Below are 13,634 nucleotides of genomic sequence, written 5' to 3'. Positions count from 1 at the left end.
ACTTCCCATACTGCAGGTGGTCTAAGTGATGAGTACATAGCCCTGCTCTGTCTTTTTCTTTTTCACAGTCTTTCTCCATACATCTCATTTGAGCTCAAATGGAATGAAACTGCCAAAAAAAGAGCAAGAGGAACTGCAGGTGTATAGTGGAAATGATGACTATAACAGATTTAGACAACTGGCTGGCAGATGCAATTGTCTATATTCCAGTTATCCTCAGAGCAAGCAGAAGGACCTTCCAGTTGTCTTTTCAGACCTTTTCAATCCACCAGCACATTTTATAAGATGGCAAGGTCTTGAAGAATCTCAAGAGCTACAGGTTTCAGGCACATAATCTACTGAGTATATTTAATACTTGATTTGGTTGAGTATGCATATCTCCCCTCTAGTTTTAATTTAAAATATTCACTCCAATGTGATCTTTAAAATATCTTCATTGATGTGGCCTTAAGTGCTGTCTTTTGTCCATTTTACAAAAACACAGCGACTTCAAAAGCAGAAGGACAAGACAAGACGAAGACAGATAACCTACTGAACCAGGTAACTTACACTCTGGACCTTCAAATGGAGGTTTTTAGCCAGCATGTCCAACACGGAAGTGGCAAGCACTTTGTATTTTCCAGACAGATTTTGCCTAATATATTCTATCCTGACATGGAAGGGACCAATGATAACAGAACTAGGGAGAACGTTGTCCATGTTCTCCTTTTCAGACAAATACTTGCTTACTATTCTCATCACCTCCTGAGCAGGTGGAAATTGCTCTTCATAGTCTCTGTAAATAAAAACACCAATAAAAAAACGATAATGTACACCTTAACAATATTTGAGCATCCAGACTGTTTGTAGAATGTCCAGATGTGTCCACAAAAAGGATCAAGGCATTAAATTAATCTACTTGAATTTTTACAACTTTCTGCAAGCATAGACTGAGAAGGTGCCAATGTCTTCTGAGGAACATTATTGGGTAGCAAGAGAAGGGACAGACTCAAATCTATAATGAGTTTTAGAGCACAATAGCTGTGGAATGGAATAAGAGCACAAAATATTTTAACTGTAGAAAGGGAGTAAAAGAAAGCGATGAAATAGGAAGTAGGGCAAGAAGAGAGGGAGAGACAAAATAAAAGCACTGGCGTAAACAGGGCAAGATCAGGAAGCTTCTCAGGGGAGGGTAGGCACTTCAGTGTGTTCTGGGAAGAGACAGAAATTTGTCAGATAGGATTTGTAAATTGATTAAGCTGGAACAACAGAAGAGAAAAAGGGCTTCATTCCCACTGTTGGGAGAAAATGTGACACCCAAATAGAAGTCCTTTAAAGTAACAGAGGCTAAAGGACAGCATAGGTGCAAAGAGTTTTGGCAGTGAAAACAATGGGCTGAAACAAAAGAAAACATTACTGTCTACAGAAAGCTATCAGCCTGAACAGACACTATATGAAGGAGGTCAGGGTCAAGTATGCTAACTGGATTCTCAAGCAGGATGATTCATTTTTGGGGCCATTAATATCTCCAATTACACTGACAAACATGACAGGAATGTGACTGCTGTCAGAGGCAGGAAGAAATTCTCACTGCCACCACCAATGTCCTCTAAAAGCATGGACCATCACCCATGGCTGAAGGCTGCCTCTGATGGATGCCTGATCTCACATCTGAGGCACATGGTCTCAGAACAGGTCCCATATTCTCACACAACACACAACAGCCCATCCACACAACAGCTTCTGCAAAGGCTTGCCATTTGGGTCAGACGCGCTTTGTCAGAAGCCACTTACTTTAGGAAGTACTGGATATCATTGTTATTGATCTCTAAGAACTTCTCATATCTCTTGCCGTAGGCTTGGAGAGGGATCTGTGTCTTTTGGATGGCAGCCCGCAGAGCCTCACGTAGCTCTTCCACTTCTGGTTCATGCAAACCCACTGATTCCAGCAAGGGTGTGCCTGTGATATCCATGTTCTCCAACACATACTGGAAGAGGAAGGATAGAGGTCTTTCAGGACTAGCAGAGCTAACTGTGCCTCCTCAGCAGAGGGGCATGACAAACGCTGGTGGCCCCCTTGGGAGCTCATGCAATCCATCCTTCTACATTGTGTCAGGAATTGTTTTATCAGTTTTATGTTGCCCCTGCTCCCCAAAGGAGGAGGATCTAGGGAGACAGTAACAGGCAGAAGAATAAATATGCAGAAGAGACCTGCATTAAACTGACAGCATTGCAAACAGTGGTATTTCCTTTATGAGTCTGCTCTTCTCAGCTGCCATGCACCCAGGGGAACCAGGCTGCTTAGGACATGTGCCCACAGAATCTGCAGCATCAAAGCAGAGATAGCAACTAGACAGAATAGCTACAAAGTTGGGGAGATTGAAGAAATCTTGTCAGAATTGAACTGCATTAGCACAGTGCTGTGCCCAAATTGATTTAACTGCATTCCCAGCTACCTACTTCTGCACCTCTCTCCCTCACTACAAGCTCAGGGGTGTCTATGCTGAGCTGCAATGCACTGAGACATTCACAGCTGTATCACTGTTGATGCAGAGGAGTTCACCTGCTCCAGCTGTGGGACACTGTGAGTCGCCAGGATTCCCTTGTCGAACAGAGAAGTGAGGGACATCTCAAAGGTCTCCACAGAGGGGCTGAAGACAATGCCACTGCTGTCTAGCACAAGGTCAGTTGTAAAGAGTGGATTCCTTTGAGGCCTACGGTGGGAAGAGATAAGAAAGAACAGGAATGCTTTTTGAGACAACGGCATACAACTGTATTGCTCTGGTGCTGATATTAAAATGCCTTCTGGACAGGAAGGGAAAGCAGAGGAGAGGAGGACTGTCTCATGCAGATGAAGGTATGAAACACTGCATTCTACATTTAAAACATTGAGAACACTTTTCTATCAAAAGTGAAGGAAACATCAATCATGACATATCAGATTCCCCAGAAGTCAAAACCTTATCTTGCGAATTGGTGCTGCTTTACAGAAAAATTACTGATGCTCTTCAAACCAGACATTCAGTATCTCCAATACACTCCTAAAGTGCACCTACTGGAAGTTATATTAGTATCACCCAATCTTGTATGTGACCAGCATGACTCAGGATCAGCTGAAGTCAGTGTCAAGACTTCCACTAATTTAAGGGTAAAAGGCCTCATATGAGTGGCAGGGTTTTGTTGTTGTTTTTTTTTCTTCTGGTTTTCCATTTCTAAATGTTCCTTTTTTAATACCATGAGGGACAAAAATCCTTAAATCAATACCCAAAGGAATAAAATCCTATGCACTGTGATAACCTAAATTTGGTATTCTTCAGAGATCCCAAGCCAGATCCTACTTCTGAGGTTTTATCCAAGAATGAAATACCTCCTGGTATTCTTCTTCCTGGCATCCAGAAAAAACCTAGCAGTAATAATTTGCTCCCCCAAGAATGCTGGAGGTGGCTGATCTTTAGAGCAGCACATCAAAGCAGCAGACCTTGGTTCTGATGGGCTGTCCCATATCACTAACAGCAGCTTGAAAGCTGTACCAACAGAGCAGCTCTGTGTCGTTCTTCCATACTCAAGCAAATGTGTCAGGTGGAGGACTGGGAGAAACAGCTCAGCCTAAAGCCCTCATACAGAGCAAAGCGCACTTGTGGAACAGTAGACAGAAAGACAATAGCACCAGGCTGTTTTGTTCTTTCCACCCCTTCTTTTTTCTTGCTTTCTTACATGTTGGCAAGGTCATCTCCCCACTCCATGTCCTTTGAGCAGTGCAGGACACTCTGGCAAGCATCCAGCAAAAGCTGAGTGAAGCTGCTCAGTGAGTTCTGGACCAGATATCGCAGAGAGTCCTGAAGCATGAATCTGATGCGTTCCATCAGCTTATGCAGTTTGGATCCCTGGTAGGCATCCCAGTCACTCTGCTCCAGGCTGAACCAGTCTTTGCCAGCATCTCTAAAGCTGCTCTTTATTGCAGTCGTTACATTATCAATCCAAGTATCCTTGAGAAATATCTCAACCTAGGGCAAAGAAAAAAAAAATAAGCTGAGTAACTCTCCAAGGGCTGATGGGAAAGCAGTATGGCAAGGTGAGCTACTAGCTAGGGCTGCTGGGCTCTGGTATGAAAGAAAACTTCTGTTCTCTCAGAGCTGTGGCAGCTAAATAGTAGCTCTCAAACCCATGCACACACACGTGGCATCTGAACCTGGTCATACATCTCCTTCACTGACAAAAGACCCACAAAAAGAAAGCCTGGTATTAAAAAGTGGGAGTGCTCTATTCTTTCTTTTTATACATTGTTCCTTTTTTGTTCTCTTTTCTATTGAACAGTATCCCTGGAGCTGCCTGTGTCAGGGTCCCTTACAAAAAGTTGTGTAGACAGTATGATGAGCAAATAAAGGACAGAATGTTGTCTTCTCTTGACAAGTGAGGAGAAAGAGCAGAAGAAGCCAAGGGCAGTAGCAGCAGTCTGCAGTGTTTTAATTTATTAAAATACCACCAAGTGTCACTTCTGCTCCACAGGCAGCTGCTGTTTGTGTGTAATAAAAGAACCTTAGTCACCAAGTGGATGACAACAGTGCCTGGCTGAAACAGCATGGGACTGGGAAGGACCAGCACATGTTCCCTGCCACTGATTTAGTGTGCAACCCTGTGCAACCTACTTGTGTTGCCACAGCCAGGGTGCAATGTGCTGCCCTCAATTAGAGGACACAAAGATCTTCTGGTGAGAGTTACCACAGAGTTGCAAATTTTTGTCCTACTCTGTCTGCTGGCATTGTAAGCAGAGCAATTTAATTAAGTACATAAAGAACATAGAGTGTAGAAAAGCACTACCCCCATGAGTGCTTCAGGAGGAATCAAAGATCTTGTGCCTTGCAGCTGGATGGATGAGGAAATAAAGAAAAAGAAATAAAAAGAAAGGAAACTTTTGAGTGCCAACCAGGACTGTTATCTGCATGGAAATCAGGTGGAGGAGAGAGGGGCTGCAGCCCTATATGGCCACTTACTCAACACATGACTAAGAGCATGGTCAGCATAGGCTGATCCTAACTAGGGGGCTAGGGCCCTTTCAGCCCATTCTCCCCACATCCCAATCAATTTGACAGGCATATGCAAACTCCTCCCTGCCCCAACCACAATGTCCCCTTGGACAGTTCATCAGATTTCAGGGAACAGATTTACAGCTGCTGCATCTGTCTAATACACACTGACAGCACTGGTGGCTGCTCCATGTGCTCACCCCTCACACTTCCTCTGCTCACCTGAGTGAAGGTCTGGGTCTGGATCTCCTCAAACTCCTCCAAAGAGACAAGTTTGGTTAAGGATGAGCTAAAGAGAGACATGGTAGCCACCTTGTTGCACTCATCCTGCACCTGTGCCAGAAGAAAGATGACTTCTGGCCTGTTCAGGAGTGAGATAGAGCTGAAACGCGTTTGTCGTTTACCAAAAGGGTAGTCTGGGATCCAGATGAGCCCTAGCACCAAAGAAAAGAATGTCATTGCCTGCAACAGCCATTCCAGCTCCTGTTTTTAAAGTAAGTACAGCTCCCTTTGGGACAGCATTTGTGAAAAGGGCTCTGCACCGATGCACAGGCAGCTTCAGCTTCACGTACCAGCTTCAGCAGACAGCTGGATGAAAAAGAGAGTCTCTGCTCTGCAGTAGAGATTTTATGCAGCCTCCCATTAGGGGCTGAGGGGCTGTCTTAGTGCCTGACCTTCCCAAGGCTTTGGCTCATGAAGTTTCCATGAGAAACAACATTGGAATTGAAGAATCTTCCCACTGAGGCTTCAAGGCACAGCTGAGTCACCTCATCTGTAAGCTGCCACTTGTGAACCACCTCAAGGCCTTCCAGCCTTTGAAGTGCACAAAATATGGCACCCCATCTTTTACTGTGGCCTTTTTCCTCCAGTTTGGGACTCTAAAAGAGCCTGAGCCCTCTTTCACAGCTGAGGTGTGCCCCAGCTGAGCACAGCAGATGCAAGGCAGTCAACTCCAGCACAGTGCAAAGCAGAAGGCAGTTGATCTAATCACACTGCCAAGCATTTGGTGCCACTAAGGGTACACTTGCAGAGTTCCTGCAGCTTAGCTGATGGGTGGTAATGTGTTATACTGAGGTAACATGAACATGCAAATACACCCTAAAAAAGAGGAGATACACTCAAAAGTCTCACAATCTCCTGCTGCTGCCCCTTACGAGCCCTAATCATTACCCTGAACCTGAGAGTTCCTACAGCAAACTACGAATGCTGTTAAAGACAGGAGGTCCCATAACCACACTGAATTCAAGCTGCTTCACTGTGTCCCCTACCTTTCTCTGGTATTTCCTTCTCCTCTTTGTCTGGCAGGGTGACATAAGAAAACATCTCAGGTTTGGAACTGACAACTTTGTCGAAGCTGATCCTGTTCATGGTGTGTTTATACTCTAATCTCACTTCTTCCTCCAGGTTGCACATGCAGTCTGACATGCTGTTACAAGACACAGAAACACTGATAATCCACGGTGTTTGAGCAGACGTATGTCTGTAGCTTTACTGCAAACTCCCCCCATCATTATCTCCCTTCTGAATTTGCTAATCCAGAAGCTCCCCTACTACTGAACAAATCAGGAGAGCTGTGCAGACAATCAAGCAGCCAGCAAAGCTATCAATTGGACTTTTAATGACAGAGGCACGAGGGGATCAAGGACTAGGACTGCAGCCTTCTCAAGTGTCTTTTCACGCCAAAGCAAAATCTCCACTGGGGAGAAGCATTAAAGAGAATTAACCAAAAACTGAGGAAGCTAGATGGCAGTTCTGGAAAAGTTGGGCTATCCAAGCTGGCCTCTCATTTGCCTCCTGCTGAACACCTCTTGACATCAGTTTGCTCAGGCAGAACATGTGCATAAGTGCTGAAACCCCGCTCTGTTTGCCTTGGGAAATCACCATCCTTCACCTCAAGCAGGCAGAGTACTTTCTTTATCCCTATATTTCTGCTCACAAACAGAGACTAATTACTCTCCTACTCTCTAGTTCAGGCTGGCAGACCATGCAGCCCTTCACACCTTCCTGTCTCTGAGCAGGGCAATCAGTCACGGCTGACTCCCAGCAACACACACCAATGGCTCATGATTCATCAGCCCAGGGACATTAAAATGCCTTCCTGTTATGAACTGCATCTCAAAGAGATACTTGATTATATCCAGGTGGAGATCTCCTGTTCTGTTTGTTTCCTCCTGTGCATATCTTATTTTGATTTGTTTTAGCAATAGGTTAATAGGTACAAGAGTCACCAGCAGGCATCAGTCAGGTCTCTGGAGACAACTGGCGGTCTGCAGATCAATACAGCAATGACTGATCTGTTCTTTGAAAGCACAGGGAGACATCAAGGTCAGCCATGCCATTTTTGCCAACCTTCCTGCTGTTGAAGGCCACTTAACTGCAGGTGTAAGCATGGTTTGGTGGATCTGCACAAGAAATCTACTTCATCTGGGGACACTGACAGACCACCCACCCTGTACATGTGTCCATGGGGCTCTTGTCCTACCTACTTCTGATGACACTCTGGGCAACAGAGTGGTGTGCATGTGCACAGGCTGGAAGGCAGATGAGATCCACACTCTGTGAGTTGGATGCTCAAGATCTGCCTCCACTGACACTTGTTTTGTAGCCCTATGAAGTCCTACAGTGTTTATGGACTGAAGGCAGAGCCCCCAGACGTGGACGCGACGCTTTACCTCTTCTCATCCTTCAGTTTGGGTGTTTGCATAGCCAACAGCTTCATCCTCTGCAGGCTGTTCTCGCTGATGCTGTGCAGTCCCTCTGTGGGCATGCAGTCCACATACAAGTGATACATGAGCAGCCCCTGCGTCTTCTTGCGCAACCTGTCGGCAGCGGCCACGCGCTCCGCGAACACCTGGGGATCCTCAGCCAGGAACATCAGGCAAACTCGTGGCACCCAGTACTGACACGGCAACAACGGAGCTCTTCCTGGGAAATGAAAGTAAAGCTTACAAGAGTCTGCAGGGAAAACAAAACTCAGAATGGCCTGCAGTGCTGACAGCAGCTTTTTGATAGACAGTATAATTGGGCTGGCTTACTGGAGATCAAAATGAGGGACCAGAGCTGAGGACAGCAAGAGGTAAATAGCACAGAGTTAGCAGCATCTCCAAACCTTTCAAAGAGAGGAGTGCTTCATCTTAATCTGTCCACATTCCCCTTCAAAATGGCTTTGGGACCAGAAAGACCAACATTTTACTTTTCTAGAAGGGAGGAAAGATGGGATTAAAAAGAAAGGTATCTCCAAAGGGAAAACCTCAAATAGGGTGTGAAATTAGGGTGTGGAATTCTTTTCCCTGGAGATTTTTCAGACAGGTTAAACAGACACATGTCAAGAGCAATAACAAGGAAAGGATTAAATGACTTTCTGATGTCCTTCCCATCTCCACCTAGGACAAGCATGGGTAATGAACTGGCTCTCAAACTATATGTGAGGTACCAAAAGGCCTTATTCAAAACACACCTTCAGCAGTTATTCCTCCATTGAGGATGGGTCTCCCTTCTTCATCCCGCACCAGACCATTGTCATCTGTTTTATGGACCAAGTAGAGATCTGTCTCCTTGTCATAATCCAGAACACCAACACTAATCCACTCATAGATCAAATCCTGGCTTTTGGGGTCCTCTGAGAAAATCAAGGATTAAAACAGGGTTAGTCCATTCTTCTGGACTCTACAGCAAATGGACTTCACTGATCAGAGCAGTGATGCTACAGTCAAAACCATTTGCTAGTTTGAATCTCAGTCAATCTCACATAATTTCTGCTGTGATCAATTAAATAATTAACTTAGGTATCACAGATTAGAATTTCCAACTTTTCTTTCTTTTACCTCTGTGGGTTCCCTGTGGATGATCCACAATTCCTCCCAATTCCTTCATCTCTTGATCCAGGACCCCTCAATGTCCATGTGGGCACTGTGGGGATCCCATTCTCCTTTCCCATATGTGGCTCTAGCCCTGTGTCACCCTCCACACAGGTCCTCATTCTTATAACTCAGAGTGGCCATAAAACCCTGCACCTTCTCCCCCAGTCTATTATTTCTCTGAGTCACTCCTAGGGCATCTAATTCTTAAATGTTCAGATCCTCTCGAATGCTGGGAGGTGCTAACTAGAGAGATATGTATTTATATTGATATCAATATGGATACAGGTCAGGGGGGCATCATGCTGAAGTTGAGAACGGGTCTGAACCACAAGAATTTGCAAGAGTGCTGACTCTATACAGTTGTCAGTGATCTCACCTTCCCCAGGGCCCAGAGGGTCTGACTACCTGTGTGCAGAACAGTCCATTCAACCTGGGGAATGATCAGGTGCAGCGTTTCCCAAGACAGCTGCAAGCAGAACCACATGCTGGCTGAGGATACACACAGCTTACGTTTTATGCTTTGGTTTTGCAGACAGCCAAGCCTCTGGAGGTTGCCCCAGAGCTGCAGGCAGCATGCCTGCCAGTTCCTATGCTTTAAAGCCACTGCAGATGTGTTGATATGAGCTGCAACCATGACAGGACATCAGCACAACTGTACCTAGTGATGCCTTCTCATTAAGAAGGCTCCAAGTAATAGGAAAACAATGTTCACACTTTACTTGGCCCACTTACTACTTGTATGTTCATTGTAGTCTGAATCTGTCTTCGGATCCTGCACTTGCAGTGAAATCCAGGCAGAACATATTGTGTGTAAGCTAACTAACTCCATGAAGATAGCTACGTATCAATATAGAGAAATTTTGACTGTACTGACTTCCAGGCACAAAAACAGAAAGGCAAAAGGCAGAGGCTACTTCTAAAACAGTGGGCAGGGCAGGACTGATAGTTGGTGAACCCCTGGTCTCTTGCTCTCACTGCCTGAACCTGGTCAAAACGAGACAAGGCTTTTCTGCTATTCAGAGCTACATTCATCAGACTCTACATGCTCCCTTCTGCTGAATGGGCCAGTAACTGTTAGTGTTGCCTTGCTTGAGCAGTAACTCATTCAAGCTTTACCATGTCCAAGTACATCATCTGTAGGTAAAAGTGCTTTTCCAGGCACTGGCTTTCTATCGGAAGATCCTGGCTCCAGTCCCAGTGAGATCCACTCTTCTGGAGTTCGACAGTCATACTCGTCATTGTCGAATACCTAAAAAGCCAGGACATGAGTGAAATGAAGACTTACTTCAGAAGGAAGAAAACACCCAATGCAAAATTTTGTGAGAGGAAAATTAACATTCAGCTCCTAAATGGGCTACAAAAATGGAAACCAGTCCAGGTTCAAAAGCTGTGCTGATCTTTGGTCAACAATTTTCTCCCAGAAAGCAGTTATCTGTACCTCCAGTCCTTTCCTAGGGAGCACAGACCACCACCTGGAGAGGTCTCAATGCAGTAATACTGCTGAGTACTGCCTTCAGAAGGAAACATGAGATGCCTTTCCTTTGGACACAAAAATGACAGTGAGGAGCATTCTCAAGGACTATTAGTTCTGGTGGAAGTTGTGGGAACCCTGCAGAAGATGCTCAGCATCTTGTAGAGACTCTTCAGGGCCCAAACTGGCCCAAGTACCAAACGTGCTGTCTTACCTTTAATGGGAGGTAGATGGGAAAGACAGAATCTTTTGTCTCCTCAAGAGGTGGGATATTGTCAGGGTCATAGTGCCTTGGCATCAGCTCATTGGAGTCTATCCCCTTCCTGGATAAGAGCTCAGCAATATCAAAGGTGAGATACAGCCGCCTCCTCCTGTTTTAAATCGGAAGAGGAAATAATCACCTCATGTGCCTGTAAGCATTCCCCTGCCTACAACTCCACTCTTGATCGTGCACACCTACCAGTAAAAACATTTTTGAGCAGATATTGCATACATGTCTATTTCTTCATTTTTAGCATAAAACAGTTCAGTTGGAAGGGACCTGGAATGATCACTTACTCCAATTTATAAATTATATACATTTACTACTGTTCCAATACATTATGCAAGTTACAGAGCGTATACAAAAGCAGAAATTAAAAAAGAATGAGAAAAAGATGACATAAACACTATTTAAAACCAGTATTTTTCTTCCTGCATCCCAGTGAATTGTCTTTTGCACCCCCTGCAATGTGTGCACACCTCACTTTGGAGACCACTGCCTTACAGCATAGTATTTTCTTAAGGATATTTGACATGTTATGTCTTGAAAGCAAAAATTGACACCCTAATCTGCTGTGTCCATTCCACAATGATGCCTCTACCCACTTTCTAGTTACTTACCTCTCTACTTCAACCTTCCGAGGAGATTGCCCTGGAAGCCTTTCAAAAGGAATCTGCACTTTGGGCTTAAATGATTGTGCTGGGAAATCTGACTCAGTGAAGGTCTCAGTGGATGGTCCAACCACTTGCTTATGCAAGACACTTTTGAAGTCCTCAGGCATCTTGAATTGTGTGACTAAGAGACAAAGAGAAACACATGTCTGAAACCACCAGCCATCACTCTGCTTTACATTCACACCCAAAAAAGGACTCTGCTGTCTACTGGGTTGTCTGCAGAAGTCACTTCACTAGGATTTGTGAGAGAAACCAAATTAGAAACAGAAAGAAAGACCTTTTTTTCCTGCTACAGTATGTCATTATGGTTTTCCAGTATCAAAATGATGGCATGGAAGAAGCCTTCACTGAGAATTACTGTCACGCAGCTTTTTAGGAGGCAAGGTACTGACCTGGATCTAAGGAGCTCTGTTTTGTTCCCAGCTTTGCTACAGACCCTCTACATGATAGTGGACAAGTTGCTGTCTCTAGTGCACAGCTTCCCTCACCCTCAGGAAGGGGTGGGATTCCCCTGCCTCCCTGAGGGGGCCCTGAGACCAAGAGTCAGTTGTATCTGGGAGGAACTTGGTCAAGGTGGTGATAAAGGGCTTATGAATATTGCAGGGGAGAAGAAGCTGCTCAGGTCATTTTTGTCTTCTGAAGTTCCTATTCACACCTTGGGACAAATCTCTCTCTCTTCAGCTTTTGCTCAAGCAAACCTCCCACTCACATCAGCGGTGGTGTGAGAAAAAAAACCTGAGTCAAACCGCTAACAATCTCACCATTTGGCCAAATGTTTTCAATGGAAATTTGGACTAAGCAAAAAGTATACATTTCCAAGAATTGGCAGAAATTAAACCATGTCATTTACCCCATAAATAAACCAAACTGTTTATATTGCTAAACAAGTCACAAATAATAGAACAGCAGCAAACTGGGAATTTGAAGCTTAACCTAAATTAAGTAATTGCATGCAAGCTTTAAAAAGCACTATTCCCTAGACAGAGCTAAGCATTGAACTAAAAATAGATTTTAGTGGAGTGAGAGCTTTTCCTTTGATGAACTTTCACACTCTATCAAGGAGAAACTTAAGGTTCTGGCTTGTAACTGGGTATTTTGAACATCGAGCTTTGAACCCAACCATTCACCCCGCTCCAAGTGCTTCTTGAGTCATGGATGTGACCCTTGATTTCAAAGCAATTGTGCAGAGCGGCCAATAATGCTGAAGCCAGACATGTCTCAGGATGGTCAGGTACAGAAAGGATCCTCTAAAAAGTCATTCCTTTGTCCTTCTTAAATAGTCCCTGACTCAACCCTTGTAGCTGTATGTTGTCTGCTTACAGACTAAAGGAAATGGCCACTGAACTGACTCCTCTCTCTCTATTCCCCTCCCTTAGGAAGGGCAGTGAGCCTGGCATGAATGTGATCTTAAACACTTGCATGGTCCATGCCAACATGCAGGCTTATTATGATTTCGAGGAATCCCTAAAATGCAGCTCTTTAGCCCTGTGCACATCTCTTGCTTGGGGTCTTAACAGAATGGCCCTGATTTATATTTGTTGTCAGGGAGCACAGCTGTTCCATTTTTGTCACTTCATTGTTGCCAAATCCGTGGCACCATCCATTATGGCACTTTGTGCACTATCAACTATTTATGTCAATACTTAGTGTTTCATTTGCATTTACATTTCCAGCTTGATAGCTTCTTCCCCCTTGAAGAAGCAGCAGATCATAAATAGAGTTCTGTCTCCACTTGTTAAGGATGAGTCTAGCTTGTCAAGATTCACTCAAGGAAGCAATCATTTGTCCTCACTCATGAAAATAAATGTCACTTCTAAGCACAGGAAGGTGGTATGTACAGTTCCCATCTTTCTTTAAGACTAAAATCCTCTCACACACACAGTTTCTTCCCACCTGCTGCCAGCCTATGATCCATATCCCCAGGAGTGCTCTAGGGGCCAGGAGAGTGCTGGGAAACCTTTCACCATGCTCTGTTCCTATATTTGAGCATCCATGATACAAGTTCTTGTAAGCAGGTGGAACCAGCAGCTCTGTACACACAGAGACCTCTTGCATCCAGGGAGAACAAACTGCTCTGGGGTACAGCTGGATGCAGAATGAATAAATGAGAGAACCATGATTTTGGGTATGAGTACCTAAATCCATATAGCTCTCTCATCTTAGGCAGGTCCCATTTTTGGAATTGTCACATGCAGGGCCAGGAGTTGAACTTGCTGATCCTTGTGGATCCTTTCTAAATCAGGATATTCTCTGATTCTATGGTTTTCACAGGAAAGGGCCATTGCTGGCTCCATATGCAATAAAAACACATGCAAATTCAGTGTTCTCCTGGCAGCGGGACCAGAACTCCCATAGGCAGCAGCA

At 44.6% G+C, this 13,634-nt stretch overlaps 1 protein-coding gene across 6 annotated transcripts in view; it reads right to left on the bottom strand.

The window, feature by feature from the left end:
• Positions 1-13,634, bottom strand: part of DNAH1 (dynein axonemal heavy chain 1) — an 88,362-nt gene that overhangs the window by 54,550 nt on the left and 20,178 nt on the right. For 5 of the 6 annotated variants that reach the window (XM_027700367.1, XM_027700368.1, XM_027700370.1 and 2 more), the window contains 11 exons: positions 11,217-11,391; positions 10,549-10,705; positions 9,980-10,112; positions 8,461-8,622; positions 7,676-7,928; positions 6,272-6,429; positions 5,226-5,437; positions 3,694-3,983; positions 2,543-2,693; positions 1,774-1,967; positions 550-775 (listed from right to left, as the gene is read on the bottom strand). In XM_027700367.1, coding sequence (XP_027556168.1) covers positions 550-775; positions 1,774-1,967; positions 2,543-2,693; positions 3,694-3,983; positions 5,226-5,437; positions 6,272-6,429; positions 7,676-7,928; positions 8,461-8,622; positions 9,980-10,112; positions 10,549-10,705; positions 11,217-11,391 — 2,111 coding nt within the window. The remainder of the gene's footprint in view (positions 1-549; positions 776-1,773; positions 1,968-2,542; positions 2,694-3,693; positions 3,984-5,225; positions 5,438-6,271; positions 6,430-7,675; positions 7,929-8,460; positions 8,623-9,979; positions 10,113-10,548; positions 10,706-11,216; positions 11,392-13,634) is intronic. The other variant, XM_027700371.1, reaches the window with a different exon arrangement.

The sequence above is a fragment of the Neopelma chrysocephalum genome, unplaced genomic scaffold, assembly GCF_003984885.1.
Source record: "Neopelma chrysocephalum unplaced genomic scaffold, ASM398488v2 Primary Assembly neopelma1_147, whole genome shotgun sequence".
Taxonomy (NCBI): Eukaryota; Metazoa; Chordata; class Aves; order Passeriformes; family Pipridae; genus Neopelma; species Neopelma chrysocephalum.
Note: the sequence above shows the minus strand (reverse complement) of the source record. Positions and strands in the feature narration are given on the sequence as shown.